At 38.5% G+C, this 19,094-nt stretch overlaps 1 protein-coding gene across 1 annotated transcript in view; it reads right to left on the bottom strand.

Annotated features, from left to right (window-relative positions):
* LOC111866613 (glycine receptor subunit alpha-4) overlaps positions 1-17,284 on the bottom strand; it is an 87,623-nt gene extending 70,339 nt beyond the window's left edge. The window contains exons 1-2 of the mRNA XM_023855734.2: positions 17,134-17,284; positions 5,527-5,600 (exon numbers count right to left, since the gene is read on the bottom strand). Coding sequence (XP_023711502.1) covers positions 5,527-5,600; positions 17,134-17,174 — 115 coding nt within the window. The 5' untranslated portion in view covers positions 17,175-17,284. The remainder of the gene's footprint in view (positions 1-5,526; positions 5,601-17,133) is intronic.
* Positions 17,285-19,094: the final 1,810 nt, after the last annotated feature.

Genomic DNA, 19,094 nt, shown 5'->3' with positions numbered 1-19,094 from the left:
AGAATTTATTTTCTCGTTATTGCTCTTTTATCACTATCATATACTTAGAACAATGATAAATTATAAAATATTTAAGAAATATTAGAACCCATGGAGTGTTTGCTTTTCCAGGTTTGATGATCTTTGGCGGAAGACTTTCATACTCTTGAAGTGATTTAACCTATTCGAGGGCTAAATTTTTCCTCTTACTTTTATGTTCTAATTATGTTTTCTCATTTTCATCTTTAAATACTAGTACAATAATTTCCAATCCGCAACCCCCAAGCGTCATTATCCACTTAACGCATAGCCAGACAAAGAAAAGGAAGAACCAGAAGAAGAATAAATCCGTGTACAAAGGAACTTGGGTGTAGGATTGTACCAAGCACGAAAGGAAATCTGAAAGTCTAATTCTGATCACTTTCACAGCGATAAAAAAAAAAAAAAGCAAATTTTGAGCCCATTAGAAAGATAGAGAGAAAAGACGTTGAATGGGGGAAAAAATATAAACCTTGGATCTAGCCCGTTATGAAGGCAACTGGGTCGCTATTATTCAACTACTTGAGTGTAGTAATTCATATTCAAATTGCATTCAAAGTACATGCCTTTTCTGGCTGAATAATATTAACCGTTCCTCTTGCCGCAGTAATTAATATTTCATGTCCAGTATAGAGTGATATACCTGTTGGAGGCTTAGACCCTTGTATCAGACTGGAAATTCTAAAATAAACCACCCCACGTAGAATCTGAATTTACAACTACTCATGCAATTCTGAAGGCTATTTGTGGAACTGTTTTATGATGTATAATGTTGTGATACTGCATAACATTCCTTCTTGTTTGCGCCGGAAAGTGATAAGATCATGTTAATTTAACGGCGTTATTCCAAAACAACAGAAGCAAATAATGATAAACAACTTGAAACCGTTAACTTTATGTCAACAATGGAACTACTGCGCTAAGACTTTTTACTTTTTCTGAATCTTTTGTAAAGTTTAGGTTTGAGGATATTCGTCAGCTAACGCTTAATGCTTCAAAACGTCACATCGTGTTATATTGATAATATTTTAATACGCCGTTAATAAGAATCATTTTTTTTACTATACTTGTAAAATGCCCAGTGATTCCTCTGAATTGTATAACCTTCAGATTTATCGTATTTTCCCGACAGTAATGAACACTTTTTTTTTCTCCAAATAGTCCCGAAAAGAAAATTACTGCTCTTGGTATTCTTACACGATAACATTGACTTTCAAAAATTCAATTACAATTTCCAAAATGAAGAATTCTGTTCTTCTGGGATGTGGTGCCGTGTAGATCTTGTGAGAACCGACTTTTCGGAGGAATGTATCGCATAGAAAAATCCTCGCTCGCCGATTTTTCTATCCTGAAAATGGAGGCGATACATTCCTCCGAAAAGTCGGTTCTCACAAGATCTACACGGCACCACATCCCAGAAGAAGGAATTCTTCGTAGTCGCCTCCGTCAAACCTCAGCTCATTCAAATCTTACTTGTTTAGAAATTACTCATTAATATAAATACGTATTGTATACTTCCATTCATATCTTTCAAATTAAGATCAGGTCGAATTAAATTCTTGCAAGTATTGCATTGCTCCAACCGACACGGAATTTAGTATTTTCGTCCAGTTGTAAAACTAGAGTACTAATAAAATAATTTTGTTTCAGACTGGTTACTAAGGTTTGGCTAAACTACTGTTACTCGAGATGTTGCATTTTTATCGAAGTATGGATATGAGCTCTGAAAGCCTAACCAAATGGTCCGTCTTGTTTCAGGAATACTCTTACGCTCTAAAGAGTCCAAACTAAATTTGATTTGGTTCCCCTGGATGTACTGATATTGACCAATCACATTGTAATAGTTGTTTCCGCCTGTATTGATATATCCTTCTGAAGATGGTCTCTCAGACAGAAATATATCAAGGATTAAAGACTAAAAAACATTTATTAGTCACACTGGACGGAGTTGGTAAAAACTAAAATTAAGAGTAAAGATATTAAAGCTTATGCACGTTAATACGTTGTATTTCAATATATTTATCTCACAGAGAGATTACATTTGTCCTAGGTAGTATTCTCGCTGCCTTAATAATTTTTTTTGCCTGCTCTACAGCCCCCTTGGGCCCTGGCTTCTGATTTCCAGTTTTATGATCATTTTACAGACGGTAGGACTCCTTGAACGAGTGATCAGTCCATCGCAAGGCCTCTACCTAAATACAGGAAAACACAAACACAGAATAAACACATGCACATACCAAACATCCATACTTTGTGTGGCATTTGAACCCACGATCCCGGCTTCCGAGCGAGCGAAGCCAGTTCATGCCACAGACCGCTCGGCTACGTCACCACGTGCTACCTTACTAATAACATTATCAAATACAGGCACTAGTTTCTCTTTAGTTTCTACTTTCTATATTTGTTTCCTTCTCTACTCATTTTCTCTCATTTCCGTTTTATCTTTCTTCCTTCCTGATATCTTTAAATTCGATAAGTGTGATGGATGTTATAATGCATCTTATAACATTATCGTGGATCCGGGATAGCTCAGTCGGTCTAGCGACGAGCTATGGGCTGGACTACCAGGGTTCGATTCCCAGTAGATCAAGAGTTTTTCATTACTCCACAGCGTCCAGACCGGCTATGGAGTCCTCCCAACCTCTTATCCAATGGACAAAGTAGGCTCTTTCCTCGGAGATAAAACGGCCGGGGCGTGAAGCTGACAACTAACCTGCATCTAATGCGGAGATAAATTATTGTGAATCTAGTATAATTCTGCTCCCCCATAAAATTTCATGGCGTCGTGTTTAATCAATTAAGCACAGGGACAACTCTGCCTTTACCTTTACTTCTAGCTTTTTACCTTTTACGAGCACACACCGAATCTAGGGCTGTCTATTCATGGTCACATCCTAGAACATTATATAAGGAATTTTGGATATTTTTGTTCATTTTCTTACGGATTTCAACGAATTCATTCTGGCTCTTGCAATATGGGATAATTATGACCCTTCGAATAGCACTCTCATTTCAATGCACAGATTACTGTGCCACTTGAATGGGAGGAAGTACAGCGCGTGGGTGTCTGCCTGAAAATTCATTACAGCCGCGATAATGTAGGATAGAGGCCGCTTCACCACAATCCCGGAAACAGTCTGAACGGTTGTATGAGTAATGAGATCATTAACACAAATCTGTGAGCGCAGAACGTAAAATTAGTACATTTGCAAGGGTGATCGTGTGAATAGATGTGCTCAAATTATGTTCTAATGCTTGAATCTAAAGTAAGAAAAGAATATGCAAGTGCAGGTTATGTTCATCCTCATTATATTCTTGTGCGGCAGCATCCTGTTGCACGTTGCTTATTGTTTACTTCTTATTCACCGTGTCATGTTCAAACTTCTGTTAAAATCTTAATATTACTGTTTATTATTTTAAAGTTATTTTCAACAGCATTTGTGCAATACCTCTTTCAACAGATATAGTCATCGTCATCATCATGTGATCTGAAAAGTGCTGTTGAAATTCATATCCGAATCTGATTAATTTCATAACAAACGCCAGGCTACAAAGTGAAAGCTCGTTTCTGTTTTTATGTAAATATAATCGTACACTCACTATTACTGGGGTTTTCCGACTTTGGCCATCGTTTGGTATTCTAGAAACTAGAAAACACAACGTTTCGGGAGATTGATCTGTTTCCGTCCTCAGGTGAGGTGGGGAAGTACATACTCTGTTGGTTCTTTCAGTCACATTCTTCTTACTGAACTTGATACTGTTTGGTTAACTGGTTCAGAAGTTATTCTCTGAGGGTAGGGTGCAATGAACAACATATAACGTGTATTTCGCCACTTGGCTATTCCTAAAAAAGGTCTAGTACGTTCAATTTAATTGGGTTTACTGAGCCAGTTAATTTTATTGCTTGATGGAAATAACAGTAAACCATTAAATTCTAGATAACTAAAATATAACCAGAATTGCTATTTAGATCACATACGCACAATAAAAGATAAATTCAATATTTAGTACGAGCAGGAATGACAAAATAGTCCCGTTCCGAGGTTCTCAGTTTGATTAAGGTTATCGAAGAAATTTTGTAATTAGGAATATGGCGTAGATTCTAAAGGGTTCTGACGATGCTGTATATGACTCAGAATTACTGGATTTGGACTTTTCCCACCGTTCGGTATTCCAAATACTAGAAAACACAACGTTTCGGAAACGCATCATTAAAGGTAAATTTGTCCCTGTTCGTAACTAAGGAAGCACTGTCTACATAAGTCGCACTTTTGCTAAAGGAAAACTTAAGACACTTAAAAAGTGATCTGAGCTAAAGTGGTTTAAATTGAAAATATTCTTCGGTAATGATAGCTGAGGTTCTTGCGGTTGTGAATTTTAAGATTATGGTCTTTTTGTATGTGACGCCAAGTAGCTTGGTAGACAGGTACTACTAAGCAACGCGGCCTCGCGTCTCACAAGACGCACTCATAATTCATTCATATAACTAAATTGCACTAAAATTATTTTATTCCAGACTCATTTTATGAATTTAATTATTATATTATGTATTTTGCAGCTTTTTTTAAAGACGTTAATAAGCTTTCCATAATTGTTCAAATTATTTTCGAGTGCTTCTGAAACTGCTTGATTCAGGATATGAATATTTTTTTTACGTCTGCTGCCTCAGACTTCTTTGATATGCATGACTTTTTGAGAGGTATGGTCTTGCTTCCATCTTCAGGTGCTCCTCATCATATCGTGATATGTTAACGCATTGCCAGGCAACGGTTTGATAAACATCCCACAATACACGCTCGCAACAATAGAAAAACGTGGTTATCCCTCTTAAGGCATGGATATCTGCGTGTGAGTTTATTCTGTTTGTGCTGTCCTGTATGTAGGTAGCGGCCTTGCGACCGGCTGATTCCCCGTCCAAGAAATCCTACCAACTGTGACTATGTTAAGAAACTGAAAAAGTGGCCAAGGTACAGAGGACTGTAGAACCATAGACAGAGAGGGAGAAAAAAGTGTCATTAATTAACCAGTGTAAGAGTGAGTAATGTTGATATGTTACTGACATTCCCAGATACTTCACTTGTATCGCTATTTCGAAGGACTTCTTTGTTCGTTCCTTGAGAAAATACGTTTGATAGTAGATATCTTATGTGAAATATAAAATGATGTCATCCACTCGCATGGACATCCAGAATCTAATTGTGGCTTCCTGGATAATACTTTCAGATTTATCCGAATATTTAAGATTATCGGAAATTTTAGAAAGTATGACCTCCGTCGTGATGTTAAGAACTAGACGGTATCATCCCAACAACTCCCAACAACATGCATTGCTTATCATAAGATTTGGTGCTGAGATGGAGGATGAAACTCTGACTTCTCTTTTGCAGTGCTACAAAATCACTCTAGTAATAAGAGCGCTGAAGAACGTGCTCCCGAGTATTGTGTAGTCATGCATATGAAAGCGAAAACTGTGAGCTTGTACGAGCCCTTGCTTTAAATGTTGCTCACCAGGAGATACGTTCTTGTTGTAATTTTCGTCCCTCTGGTACAGCTTGGAGCACTCCGCCAGACACAGGAAACTACTGCGGAAAGAAGCAAAAGCTTTGTATGCATCTGATTCTGTTGAGAAGAACTCAGATAAATATTTGTTTCAGGTTTTGGGGGGACAGAGTTTTAATTGTTTCAGGAAAAAATGTCGAATATTGTTACGGAATCGGCGGAGCAAGCATTTTTGAGAATCAAATAGTCGCTCAGCTCTTCAAGAAATTTTCTATCTTTTATAGGAGCTGAACGCTCATTGCGAAGTCCACATGAGACAACCACTAGGGAAAATCTTGAGCCAGATGTACCCAGTTTATATCCCAACACTGGTTACTTAAGTTCCTTTTTAATAATACCCTCCCATCTTATCCTCCTTGACACGATCAGCCCAAGCGGCAACTCTCCTACCTTGAATTGTGGGGGTGCGCATTCTGATTGTCAGCCGGATTATTTGCTATCGTGAATTTCTTCAGTCCTTCCAAGAAAAGGACATGACTGCTTTCTTTTACGTCCTTTGAAATTTATAGTTCATTAATCAGCCTGTCATTCGAAGCTACATAATCTAAGTTACTGACAGCGCCCTTATGTAGACCATGCAGCAATGAATAATCTCGCCGTAATAATGGCCGTTATGGCATCATAATTATTCCCCACTCTCCCGTACGTGCTCCCTCTTGGGTCTAACTATTCTCATAGCACCCTATACTGAAACACCCCACTCTCATCCCTTAGCGTGAGAGTTCCACTAAAATTCAAATAGTCGGTGGCGTAAAGCAAGTCGACTTGAAGAAGATGATATAGATGTTAGGGAATGATCACAGTGGCCGTGCGGTCTAAGGCATGAAATGTCTTCGCCCGCTCAAACACTGGAATCTTGTGTTCGAATCCCACTAGAAGCATGAATTTCTGTCCGCTTTCGTTCTGTTCGTGTTGTCCTATGTAAGCAGCAGTCTTGCGACAGGCTGATCACCCGTCGAAGGTGTCCTACCACTTGTCTATAAGATCGAGAGTTCCAGATTAATTCTTATGGGAAACAGGACAGAGGGCGTAATAGGGAAGGCAGTAGTTATAGAAGAAGAAGAAGAGGAACAAGAAGATAAGGGGAAGGGCATGGACTGGATCAATCTGGCTCAAGACAGGGCCCAATGGTAGATTCTTATGAACCTAATAGTGAATATTCAGGTTCATAAAAAATGAAATTCTTAACAACTGAACGCCTATTAATTTCTCGAGAAGGACTCTAGCAGGCGGAGTGGTTAGTTAGGAAGGAGGAAACAGGAATGAGTTGAGGATAATAGTCATATAGACATAGTTAAAAAAAGAAGAAAACATGGAAATGTAAAATATATTCTGCCTATAATTTGTTTACATAAAAATATTTTTTTTCACACATAAACTTTATTTATTTTAATACCTGGCATATATCCTTACTTACAGCACTCTTTGTAGACATTACAGAAATCTACCATACTTAGAGACAATAACATCTCCCCATAACATTACTTTGTTTCAATCATTGCATTGTTGAACATAGATGGTGCTGGGGGCAAGTAAACAGGCCATTCATCTAGAGTATCTCTGTTGTGGTCTTCTGGACTATGACGCCGTGTAGGCACCCAGACCCAGGCACTGCGGTTGCTCCCTGCCGTTGTGCACATTGCTACGTCCCATAAGGCAATAATCTCAGGACTACACGGTTATCATAAGCCAAAAGAATAAAATATTAACCTTCTGCACAGTGGCAAATATAATTGTATCTACTTTCGAAACCTCATGATTTATAGTGAAGAGTGCTCCTGTCTGTTATATCGGTTTCACATGTCAGCGCTTAATGGTCTCAGAACACTAAAACAGCAACTGAAATATTGGCAGCCCTGCAGTCCGTAACGTCCGATTGTTCCCTTCCTCGCTAAATGAGACAGACCAGGGGAGCGAAGTGAAGCACGTCTCGCTTTTATTTTTCAGTATATTCGATTCGGATATCGATCGAGAGACCGTTTTTTTACCGACTGAGGCTTTTGTGTCTTTCTTCAACATCTCCACGCGGTGCCGGCCCCGGGATCGCCCCTTTTCAAGTTATTCCTTACACATCGTTCATAGTAAAAAGGTAAATTTGTCCCTGTGTTTACTAATTAAACACTACGCCATGAAGATTTAAGGGGGACTGCATGTATAGACATATACTTTCTTGACATCGACACTAGCTGTGAGTGGTTAGATTCACGTCCATGCCGCTTTATCCCCAGGGAAATGGCCCCTGGTACCCATTGGATAGGAGGTAGGGTGTACCCCAGAGCCGATCTGGACGACGTGGAGAAAAGAAAATTCTTCGCCCTATTGGTACTCGAACTCCTACCCCTCGATTGTCCAACCCGTAGCCAGTCGCTATACCGATTACGCTATTCATGGTAAAGTTTATAAAATCTTCTTGGCCTATCAGTCATGTCAAATGGTTAAAAATCACCGAGGTTTCAGGGACCATCTCTGTCATGAGGGTGTGGCGTGAAACCTCTGTCATTATTTAACCAACTGGCAGGGCTGATAGGCAGAGAAGACTTTATTAACTTCAGCCACCGGGGAAGCTTCAGACCTTACCTCATTCGATGCTGTACGTCTATTGCAGTTTAAACAACAAGAAAGAAAATCAAACTTGTTCAGTCTATAAAGCAAAGGTATCACTGTAACAGGCCGTGGAGGCCCATAGGGTTGTGAGATGTTGAGGCTCCCATATTTTCTAGACAGTCGGGTCATAGATGAGGGTGAGGTTGTCAGCCTTACGCGTCGGCCGCCCTTTACCACCAGAAATATCCTTGGTACTCATCTCTGTTAGAAGCCGAGTCGACCCCAGGGACTTAGTGCGGCTGGAAGGATTAGGTAAATTGAAATATCCACCTCATCGGGATTCGATCCCGCGAACTTCCTGCTTGTAGCCATAGTGCCTCAACCAACTACGCTACTGCGTGCCCCCTTTAGTCTGTAACTAACCAAAATAATGATCAGAGACGAAGCCCTGCAAAGTATTTATTTATCCCTTATTTACCTTATTATGATTTTAGTTGCTAATATTATTACGCAACGAATGAAGGGATCATTAGTGAATAATGAATTAGAAGGAATGTAGAAGAAGGCGCTCGAGGCATAACATGATATATATATATATCCTCGTATTTGCCTGGAGGCATTGAGGAAACCTATAAGATCCTTCAGTCAGAATATTTGAAAGCGGGCCTCTGAAATACAGAACAGCATTACTGCCCACTCAACTATGACTTTCGTTGAAGTTCCATAACTTAAAAAACTGAAGATGCGTTAATTCTTCTTGCTGATTTCTTGCTTGGCTTATTTCTTTGACCCTGAAAATTTAGGTGACGTGTTTCTCCTAAAAGTAAATTGAATTTCAACGGACTACACGGCGCTATATTCCAGAAGTTGGACCTCTTCATAACCATCGGGGTGAAAACCCCAGTTCCTCCATGTCTCAGGGCTAAGGAAACGTTCAGGTAACGGTGGCAGAAGAGTGAGCAATGGTGAAGTAATTGTTAGAAGTGGAAAACCCGAAGAAACTAGGAGAAAAAATAGTTGTAAATCCAAGTACGAATCCGAACCCCGTCTTTAGTTACCCAAACACGTGACAGTATTATTACACCGCAAGAAAACCCTCGTGCTGCCCTATCAGATTATTGGCTTTCTTTCACGGGTCATGGTCAAGTAGGAGCAAGAGAGTTGTGCATTAGCCCGTATCTTATAAGATGAAGGTCTCAGTTCACGGCCCATCTCTTCGTACAACTGAGAGAAGTGTCCTCAGGGTTCCCAAGAGAGAGTTTTCATCTCCAAAATCTTATTAGGTAGCTCCCTCTGTCGCCCGATTATCAATTTGCCGATTTTCATGAACGTAAATAAGGAGAAAATGACATTGTAACCTGACCTGTTTCTGGCTGTTTTTAAGCCATTATTTTCAACAGTAAGTGACCAAAACAACTCGTCAGTGGTATCAATACTGAGCGCCGTTAAATTCTTTGTCATTATAGATTTTTGAAAACATGTTACGGATTTTCGAATATGTTATAACGAAACATGGAAAAGACAATACAGAAACATATCTTGGTGTTACATCAACAAGCGATTAATCGTCATAAGGTGGCTTGTTGGAAATTATATTATTAAATGTCACAAATATTTTATTATAGGCAGAAAATTTGGTAGAATCTGTCCGGTTTATTTCCTAAAATTCATCAGAAAAACGGTTATTTTTAATTGTTAAACTCAAAGAAACGATATGTATGAGAGGGACAACAAACACAAGTAAAGTATAATATAGGCCTACATATATGTAATAAATAATTCGAAAATTGTTCACGTTTATAACCTTAAATCAACAGCAACAATAAATAAGAAGAGGTTCGTGTTGAATTTATAGGCCACGTCTTTTGACCATAATCATGCTTACGTTTCATAAATCTTCTCAGTAAAATGACGTGTTTTATTAAATACGTCATCCTGCAGAATGTATTTCCTTGGAGGTCAAGTTCATTATAAATAATTTATAAAAATCAGTTCGTACCTCACAGTAAACACATTACGTTTTCTCCTGAAAAAAATCAAGTTAATACTGCTTAAGGAAAAACTCTCTGTTTGTTTTGAGAATTATACGGAACTCACAAATAAGGTCTGTGAATAGGAATAACAGTTTTAATATGTCGAAACCCATGATCCATATAGTAACCACTGGGCTATGAAGGATTAATCTGTTACCGGTGCAATCCCACAAGAATAGTAGAGAAAATTATGTATTCTAATAGTGGCACTCACTGGAGAGGTGTGAAATATTAACATTTCAGTCTTAGAACCTGAAGTGAAGAGACTATTTAGAAGGCCCAGACTTAGATAAGAGGAAAATATTATAATAGATTGTAAATATATAGGCTGTGAATGTATCTGAGCCATCCAGTTCAGAATAGAGCCACTGGCTTGCTGCTGTGACCACGGTAACAGATCTCAATACCAAATTATCCGATCCTTCCTAGTAAATAGTAATTCCGTCAGTTCACCACAGAGTACCTCTCATACCGCTGTAAAATTCACTGGACATACACACGACATTCCACAGAGAAGCATACAGAATACTTTAGATACCAAAACTAGAAAAGACATAATCAATTCCACGTAATGCAAATAGAATTTTCGGCAATTTTGAAAGATATTAATATTTTAATTTTAAAAAGGAAACTTCATAAACTATATAATATCTAAACCTCATCTTAATTTTAATGGTAACAATCCCTATACAGAGACACGTGTATAGTATAGACGTGAAACATTTTCTTATAGTGTTGGAGAACCTTCTGATGATGACCAATGCTGGCCGAAACATGCAATTGTATATTTATATATTTTAACATTAAACTGGTTACACTTGATGGAATTGCTATTCACTACGGTAATAAATTCTCTGATTTCATAAAATGCAGGAAATTTCTTGCCCGACTGTTGGTTCACAAAACATACTGTTTCATACAATTACGTCCTACTAATGATGATAATGATTATGATACTTTTCGTTTTTTCCTCATTGTCTCCAGACGTATTCCGGAATAATATTTCAAGTTAGGTCACAATCGCTTGCTTCCACTTCCTTTCCAGTTAAGTATATATAATCATCAAATGATTCGAAACTACACGGCCTGACTTACTGACAGCTCCCTTAACTAAGCCGTAAATTGGGAAACAGTAAAAGCCACTTTTCATATGCAACCGTTTATCTTCATCTCCCACTTTACCTCTTTATTCTGAAGTCTAAACAACATTGTCATATAGTCTGTACGTATTACTGATTGAAATTTCGAAAACAGATTTATTCCTCTGGGCCCATTATATTGATAATGTCCAGTACTTTTAAAGGAAGTTTGTATGTCACGAAAGGAAATTATGCGTCCTTTGCACGAAATTTATATAATGAAAGGACAATGGACAAATCGTACCTCTTCTTCCTTCCTTACGATACATTCCTGAGTTCACTGAACGTATTTTTATTCAACCTGACGTGGGGGTATCAACACAAAATTTATAAAAGTGGGCCTAAATGTAATCTTAGTTATATTAGCCCACCATGACCACTAATTCACATGGATCTCATCTTAATTTCGCGAAATTTTCAAAAAATAACTTACAGCACAAAAGATCAATACGCAAATTAAATTATAAATCATATTAAGGATCGAAATTTATATTAAAATCTTTTCTTGTTGTGAACATTTAACGAAATATAACAAGAAATCATAACTCTGTGATATCTATAGTATGAATAGAATTATAAGAATAAGCAGGTTTGCAGGTGCGGCAATATACACGTAGTATTCATATCTGAAATATTTCCGTTGGGCACATACAAAAATTTACACGTTAAAGCTTCCGTTTGCGAAGTAACTGAGGGAACTACGAGAGAAGATTAAAACAGCTTTCCCGACCGCAAAGGGACACATTGACCACAAGAAGAATCCTTGAATTGAAAGGCGTTGCGTGTCGTCACTCTGGAACTGGCTGTGAACTGCAAGCGAAACGAGAGGACCTTATTTTATTGGTTTTATAAACTGAAGAAAGGGGCGCAGGATGTCTTTGAACTTGTCCTCGGACCTATATAAATGACTACTTCTGTTCCTACTCTTGACACACGTTACACAACGCGGACAAAATGATTATCAAAATGGCGTTTTCTGTGATGTGACGCAGTGCATCCTGGTAGATAGACACCGAAATTTTGGAGGAGCCTGCCATTTTCAGTTTCAGCATTTTTGAAACAAGCGAAAAATATGTAAGAACTAAATATCCATTATGTTATGGCTTAAATATTTATCAGCAGTGTTAACAATACCAATGGGTTTAAAATAGTTTAAGTTTATAATTATGCTAATTTCACTTTCCTTACTTCTAGTGAACTTCGAGTAATTAATTAATTTCTTGTAGCATGTCCTTTTTGAGAATCTGAAAGTTGCTTGCCGATCATCAAATTTTCCATATGTTATACAACCCATATATTTATTACTATATTCAGAAGAGCCTCTACTGGACATCATTCTTAACCAGTTTAATCAAATACATAACCTTGTTTCCTATTGCTTTAAGATCAATCTTCTTATATTTCTCCCGTCTACATATAGATCTCTTATACCGTATCATCCTTTCAAGTTTTTCGGTTAAATGTTTTAACTCATTTCGCATTGTTTTCATTCTTCCTGCATTTCCCGCCCATCTCATCCTCTCTAATTTGGTCCTCCTATTAATTCATACTGATTAAGTAAACGCGTTATTAATCTCCTTAGCGAATATATTTTCCCCACACTTCTCTTATTTCTTCTCCCTTAAATCTTAGGGTGATGCCAATTCTTACAACCACGAAAAGCAACAATTCAAATTAAAAATTTATATACTTGAATCTTACAGATTTTGGCTAGGCAAATGTTGATTTAATTTGTATGTTGCTTTCCACGTTTTATTGATGTATTTACTCTCCGTTACGATGACTGTCAATAGTCTTGTAGCCCACAAACACGTTCCATAAACTATGACGTCTATCCTTAAGCCTGTAAGAATTATTGTGTCTCATGTGAAAGTGCTTCGGAAAATACACGTGACATTCACAATGTGAAACATTTTTTACACAATTTATGCAGCCATTATGGTGTTAATTGCGCAATATAAAACCCAGAGAAAATTACTGATTACTCTACTCGGTGTATATGTCTTGTCGATCAGAGTGGCCGTGCGGTCAAAAGTATGAACCGTCTTCGTCAGCTCGAACAATTGAGTCGTGGGTTCGAATTCCACAAGAGGCATGGATGTCAGCGTGCGTTTATTCTGTGTTTGTGTTGTCCTGTGTGTAGGTAGCGGACTTGCGACAGGCTGATCCTCTTCCAAGGAGTCCTACCGGTATGGATTAAGACACTGAAAAAGCGGCCGAGGTCCAGAAGGGCTGTAGAGCGACAGATAGATAGATAGATAGATAGATAGATAGATAGATAGATAGATAGACAGTCATGCAGGCAGACAGAAAGAAAGAAAGATTAATAGATAGATAGATAGATGTCTTAATTGATTAATTGTTCTTGTGATATACATTCTACTAAATATTTTATATCGGGAAATATTTTTCGGTATTCAGAATTTTCCCAAATCGGACTAATGTCAGATATCCCAACTGATGTTTCCTTTTCGTAGTTTTCCTCAGCTCCAATGGAATCAAATAACAATGCTTTTGGATAGGCCTTTACCATTCTTCTCCCATTGTTCTAAACAAGAATTTACCCATAACCATTCTTATGCCCACTACTTCATTTTGATATCCATTAGGCCCAGCGTGTAATCAGAAAGAAATTTATGGAAAGCGCACTATTTTGACTCGTAGTAGGTTACTTTAGAGCTGAAAATGATTGCTATATCGAGATGGAGGTATTTTTGTTTTAAGATTACGTTTTTCTGGGTTGAGGTGCCATGTACTTTGGCAGATAGGTGGAAATGTTTGTACCTATTTACCAGACTATATGATGTCATGTCCTACGATACGATAATGTTTATATTCACCGCCGGAATGCCTTTAGATCTCACATAGCATCTGTGTTCATTTCTTATCTTTTAGAATTTGTTTCTCCTTCTAAGGAACACAATATCTTTCACAATCTGAACACTGAAATCGTGGATATGAAAGCCACTCGGGACATGGACCTACGTAGGTCAGCCATGTTTCTGTGTTTGTACGAGTATTCTCCTATACAGGTAGAGGCTTTGCGACAGGCTGATCGCCCACCTAGGGATTTTTACCAGGTGTATATACCGTATTTACGCATGTATAGGCCGCAGCACAATTTTCAGACAGAAATTATAGAAAAAATAATTTTCTTGGAATATTATTTCAGGAGTATTACACCCTGTATTACTAATTATGAATATATATATATATATTTTTTTTAAACGAAGTGTGATTTCGAATATTTCGAATATAAGCCGCACCCCAGTTTTCCTCTTGAATTTTTGGCAAAAAATGTGCCGCCGATACATGCGTAAATACGGTAAATGAGATACAGAAAACGCGCGAAGATTTGGAACACATTAGTCTCTCATTCCCTGAAAGAATTATAGCTTAGCGTGCAATATTGCAATTGCTGCCTTGGCATTAACCAGCCTGAGCCTGTAAAGTCTAATCTACCGATACGTACATCAGTAAGCAATATGTCATATAGGTCTGTGAATACGGTGGAACAGGTGTGACTTCGAGTTTATTTTCAGGAGGTCCCAGTTTCACATCTCGGATCGAAAACTCTTTTGCTAAGTTTCACTGTGTTTTCCTCAGTCCCTTAAAGAAAATGCCTGGATATTACTTCAGATTGGGTTAAAACCGGTTTTTAATTTATCCCAAATCATTATTAACAAATTGTCACGTTATTAGGCATTTTGTAATCAGGAATATTGACCGTATCCTTAAATGAAGCAGCAATTGTTTGTTTAAGTCCTCGAGTTGCCTTGTATTTTGCATTGTTTCTGCTGGCTTGTTCTATGTAGGTACTGTAATTGGCATACAGAGCTTCCACGCCATGACGGAAGGGGGAATGACCAGAGTTCGTTTCCCTTATTCGACGGTACATCTTCAGGACAGAACTTGCCATAGTTGGTCACAGAATATAATCATGTACCATGAAGACGAATTATTTCTTCTGCCATGCTTACATGGAAGTATCAGTTAGTTTCATTCTCTGGAGGAATGAAGAATTGTTAAAGTCGAGACAGACTGCACAGACCGAAACATTTTCTCCAAGCTAACAGCAATCAGGCGCAAAGCAGCTGTATTCACTCGCTAGTGACAGGGTACCAATATATCTTACTTTTCAACTAATTATTTTTCTGTTGCCATGAATTAGTATTATATATTCAAATGAATACATTTATAATGTACTGTAATAAGTGTTAGATTTTTATAATGTCTTTTTAATGGCCTGATTTTGAGAAACATACTAGTATTTGATATTTGTTCCTCTTTCTTTTTGGTATTCTCAGAGCATCGCCATCATAACATAAAAAAAACGAATACAAATTTTATATGTAAAGATTTTTTTACATGGTTCATCATGTATAACTTTTAGTACGATGTGTGAAATTGTTCATTTTAAGGAGAACATCTCAATTCAGGTCATATTTCTGAGAGAATATAGCGGTTGGATTAGGAAACATTTATATAAATGTAAAAGGGAAAGCTGTCCCTGTGAGTAACTAATTAAGTACTACGCCATGAAGACGTATGGGGGAGTGGAGATATAGACCCACGTTTTCTTGACCTCGGCATTAGTTGGAGGTGAATGATCAGCTTCACACCCCGGCCGCTTTATTTCCGAGGAAAGACCCCGTCGTACCTATTGGATAGGACGCTGGGTGGACCTTAGAGCCGGTCTGCACGACATAGAGAAGAGAAATTTCTTGGACCACCGGGACTCGAATTCCGACTTATTCGTCCAGCCCGTAGCCAGTCGCTATCTCGGCTCTCAGGAAACGTTTCTATGGGGCATTAATTGCATATCTTCACGATCTGTGTGAGGCAGATCATTGTTACATGTTTCAGTACATTATAAACCATGCGTCCTAATTATATGGACGCCAAACAACGTCTTACGTACAACATAATTAACATTCTTTAGCACTTAAAATTGTAACTAGGCATGCAACTGTTCAGCTTCATCCTATTCTGAACCGAGGAGTTAAGTGCTTAAATGCGCTATCTGGTTTTCTCACGCGGCGAATATTCTGATTGTTTTCAGGATGTGACGTCTTTTGCTCAGGTAGATTTGTCTAACTGTTCTACTCTGGACATGGAGGCACTATAATATATATCTACCAGAATACAAGCTATAACATCTCAGAATAGAATAAATTTCAAATTCTGAACTATTTAGAGAGCCATACATAGGAGTGCAACTTTACACTTAAAGATACTATACACGTATGTCTGTAGTATTCGTATGTATGAGTTTGAATATAGCTTTTAGGATTCTGAAGGTTGTCAAAACAGAAAGCTGACACGTGAAACTCTCGACAAGACTACAGGAGCACATGGCTGAAAAGCCTGTCAGAAACCGAAGCGGCGATTCTTTACACCCTTGTCTTCACCTTTGAATGCTCATCACTTCTTTGTGTATAGTGGAATATACAATATTTCGATATACCTTTACGTGTGAAATATGTGAGAAACAATTTGCTGAGGTATAAATTACAAAATGGCCCCTGTTTCAGGTTCATATGTCCTATTTTGCTTAGTGGAATTACTGTTTTCACAATTTTAAAACGAATTACAACTAGTAATATTGCATTGTATTACATATTTTTAATACCATTATTTCTGAATAACGTTTAATGTGTGCTTGGTGTGACGTTTGGAGAATTACAAGAAGCAAAAAAAAAAGTTCAGGCAGTCGCAGATCTTCTGTCGGCAAGAGAACTTTCTGAAAGCGGTATGTACAGTTGCGTGCTGGTGCTGTGCTTTGTAATAACATTGAAAATGGTGCACACTTCGTGAACAGCCGTCCCTTTGCGCCTCACCTGACAAGGCCCAACATTACCAGCTGGCCTCTTGACCTCATAATACTACATTCACAACTGTTTCTACTGATGTTCGGCTTTCGGTGTGTGAGTGTTCTGCAGCTTCACTTGTTCTCCTAACTGTTCCCCTAACCTGGTGACGTCCTTTTTGCGTCAGTTACAAAACCCACACTGAGCTTTCGTATTGTGCGCGCCTCCTAAGTGACTGAAGGGATTGTGGGGGGGCGGGAGTTGCATCCCCGCTGCCCTGTGTTGGCACAGCGCGGTACCACGGACAGCTTTGCGCCATCTCCGTCGCGATGCTACGCCAATACGACGTCACATGACGCCTACCGATGTAAATCCACACTCAACTCAATCTCATAAAAGAAATGCATTCAAAGGTGCTATTGTGGCAGGCCAGCACACAATTCGTTATGTAGGTTATTGTTGTGTTTTAAGACCTCAAGCTCTATTTTATTTCGAAGGTCGGTCGAAACGGAAGTTGTACTGTGTAGGTCAGGGGTCACCAACCTCATTTGACCAAGTGGTATCAGAGTAGCGTGGATTTGTGGCCTCATCTAACTTCCAATAAAACCTTAAGCCAAGGTGATCGTCGATAATTACCGATTCTATAGATACTTGTATTCCATATGTTAACACTTTGACCCCCATGACTGTCCGTCTTAGCAGCAGAAGCGACTAAAATTTGTCACTTGTGCTACCTACCCGATGACTCGTCTACTCATTTCCGTGTCTAATGCAACACAAACCGTTCACAGCCTCTTCTTTGTTTTAAAATTTCATTAAAATAACCTTCAGCTGGAACATGTTTCGGCCTTACAAGACCATCTTCAGGCGATTTTCCACTAATTGACACTGTCTCACTACACCAGTTCGTATGTAAATACATCCCATTGCATATCTTACTTCGCACGAAAATGTGTTTGTTCGGGAATGAACACTCTTCGCTCCGAGTGATTTTCATTTTGCGGTGTCCATGTTGCGGCCCCTTCTTGTGTAATTCTCATTACTTGGCCTGTGTTTCTTCTAAGCCCGAAACATGTTGCAATTAGGTGTGATTAGGTGAAGGACGAAAGATTAAAAGACACAGCATTTATCAATCACACTAGACAGCTTTAATATTTTAGAGGAACGGAACTTAAGAAACAGGATATGAAATTGTGGACTAGATTCATCTGGTTCAAGATAAGTTCCATTAGCAGGTTTTTATGGACATAATACTAAGCTTCGATTTCGTGGACCCGTTGAGGGTCTATTAGAATTGTACACGACTCTCTTCTGCGCGACGAGTTATGTATGTTTCATTTCGCGATGCTTTGAAATGAAATCTGGCCCATACAAATTGACAGTAAGGAGAATATTAAAATGACAATGTTAGGGTAGCGGGAGCTTTAGGACCGGTATTATTCAAAGTTGCCGGTCACAGTGGCAGACCGATGTAAGGCATGAACTGTCTTCGAACGCTGGGATCATGGGTTCGAATCCTATTCAAGACATGGATGGCTGTGTGTGCGTTTACTCAGTGTTTGTTTGTCTTGTATATAGGTAGTGGCCTTGCGGCGGGCTGAGTCCCGTCCAAGAAGTCCTACCGACTGTGTAAATATGATTACAAACCTGAAGAAGAGGCCTGGGCCCAACAAAGGGCTGTAGAACCATTGACGAATGAATGAATTATTCAGGGTTATGCTAACTAACTGGTCTTAATGTGGCGAAGTTTGTCAGTAATGTTAAGTTGTTTGGAATTCTGTAAGTTTATGAAAGAAAAATATTCATTTTTATTTGTATCATCGCTCTGACGTTCACTGTCTTTCGTATGCTTAAGTCAGACATATTGCAATATGGCATGTAAATGAAGGCGAGAGGTAATCTAATTGCAGCAGCTTAAGAGTAGTCAAGTTAAAACAACACAAGACACATTCTCGTCGCTATGAACTGCTTCACGGCAGGAAGAGGGCCAT

Source organism: Cryptotermes secundus, unplaced genomic scaffold (assembly GCF_002891405.2).
Source record: "Cryptotermes secundus unplaced genomic scaffold, Csec_1.0 scaffold885, whole genome shotgun sequence".
Classification (NCBI taxonomy): Eukaryota; Metazoa; Arthropoda; class Insecta; order Blattodea; family Kalotermitidae; genus Cryptotermes; species Cryptotermes secundus.
The sequence above is the reverse complement of the archived record's forward strand: the minus strand, read 5'-3'. Positions and strand labels throughout refer to the sequence as shown.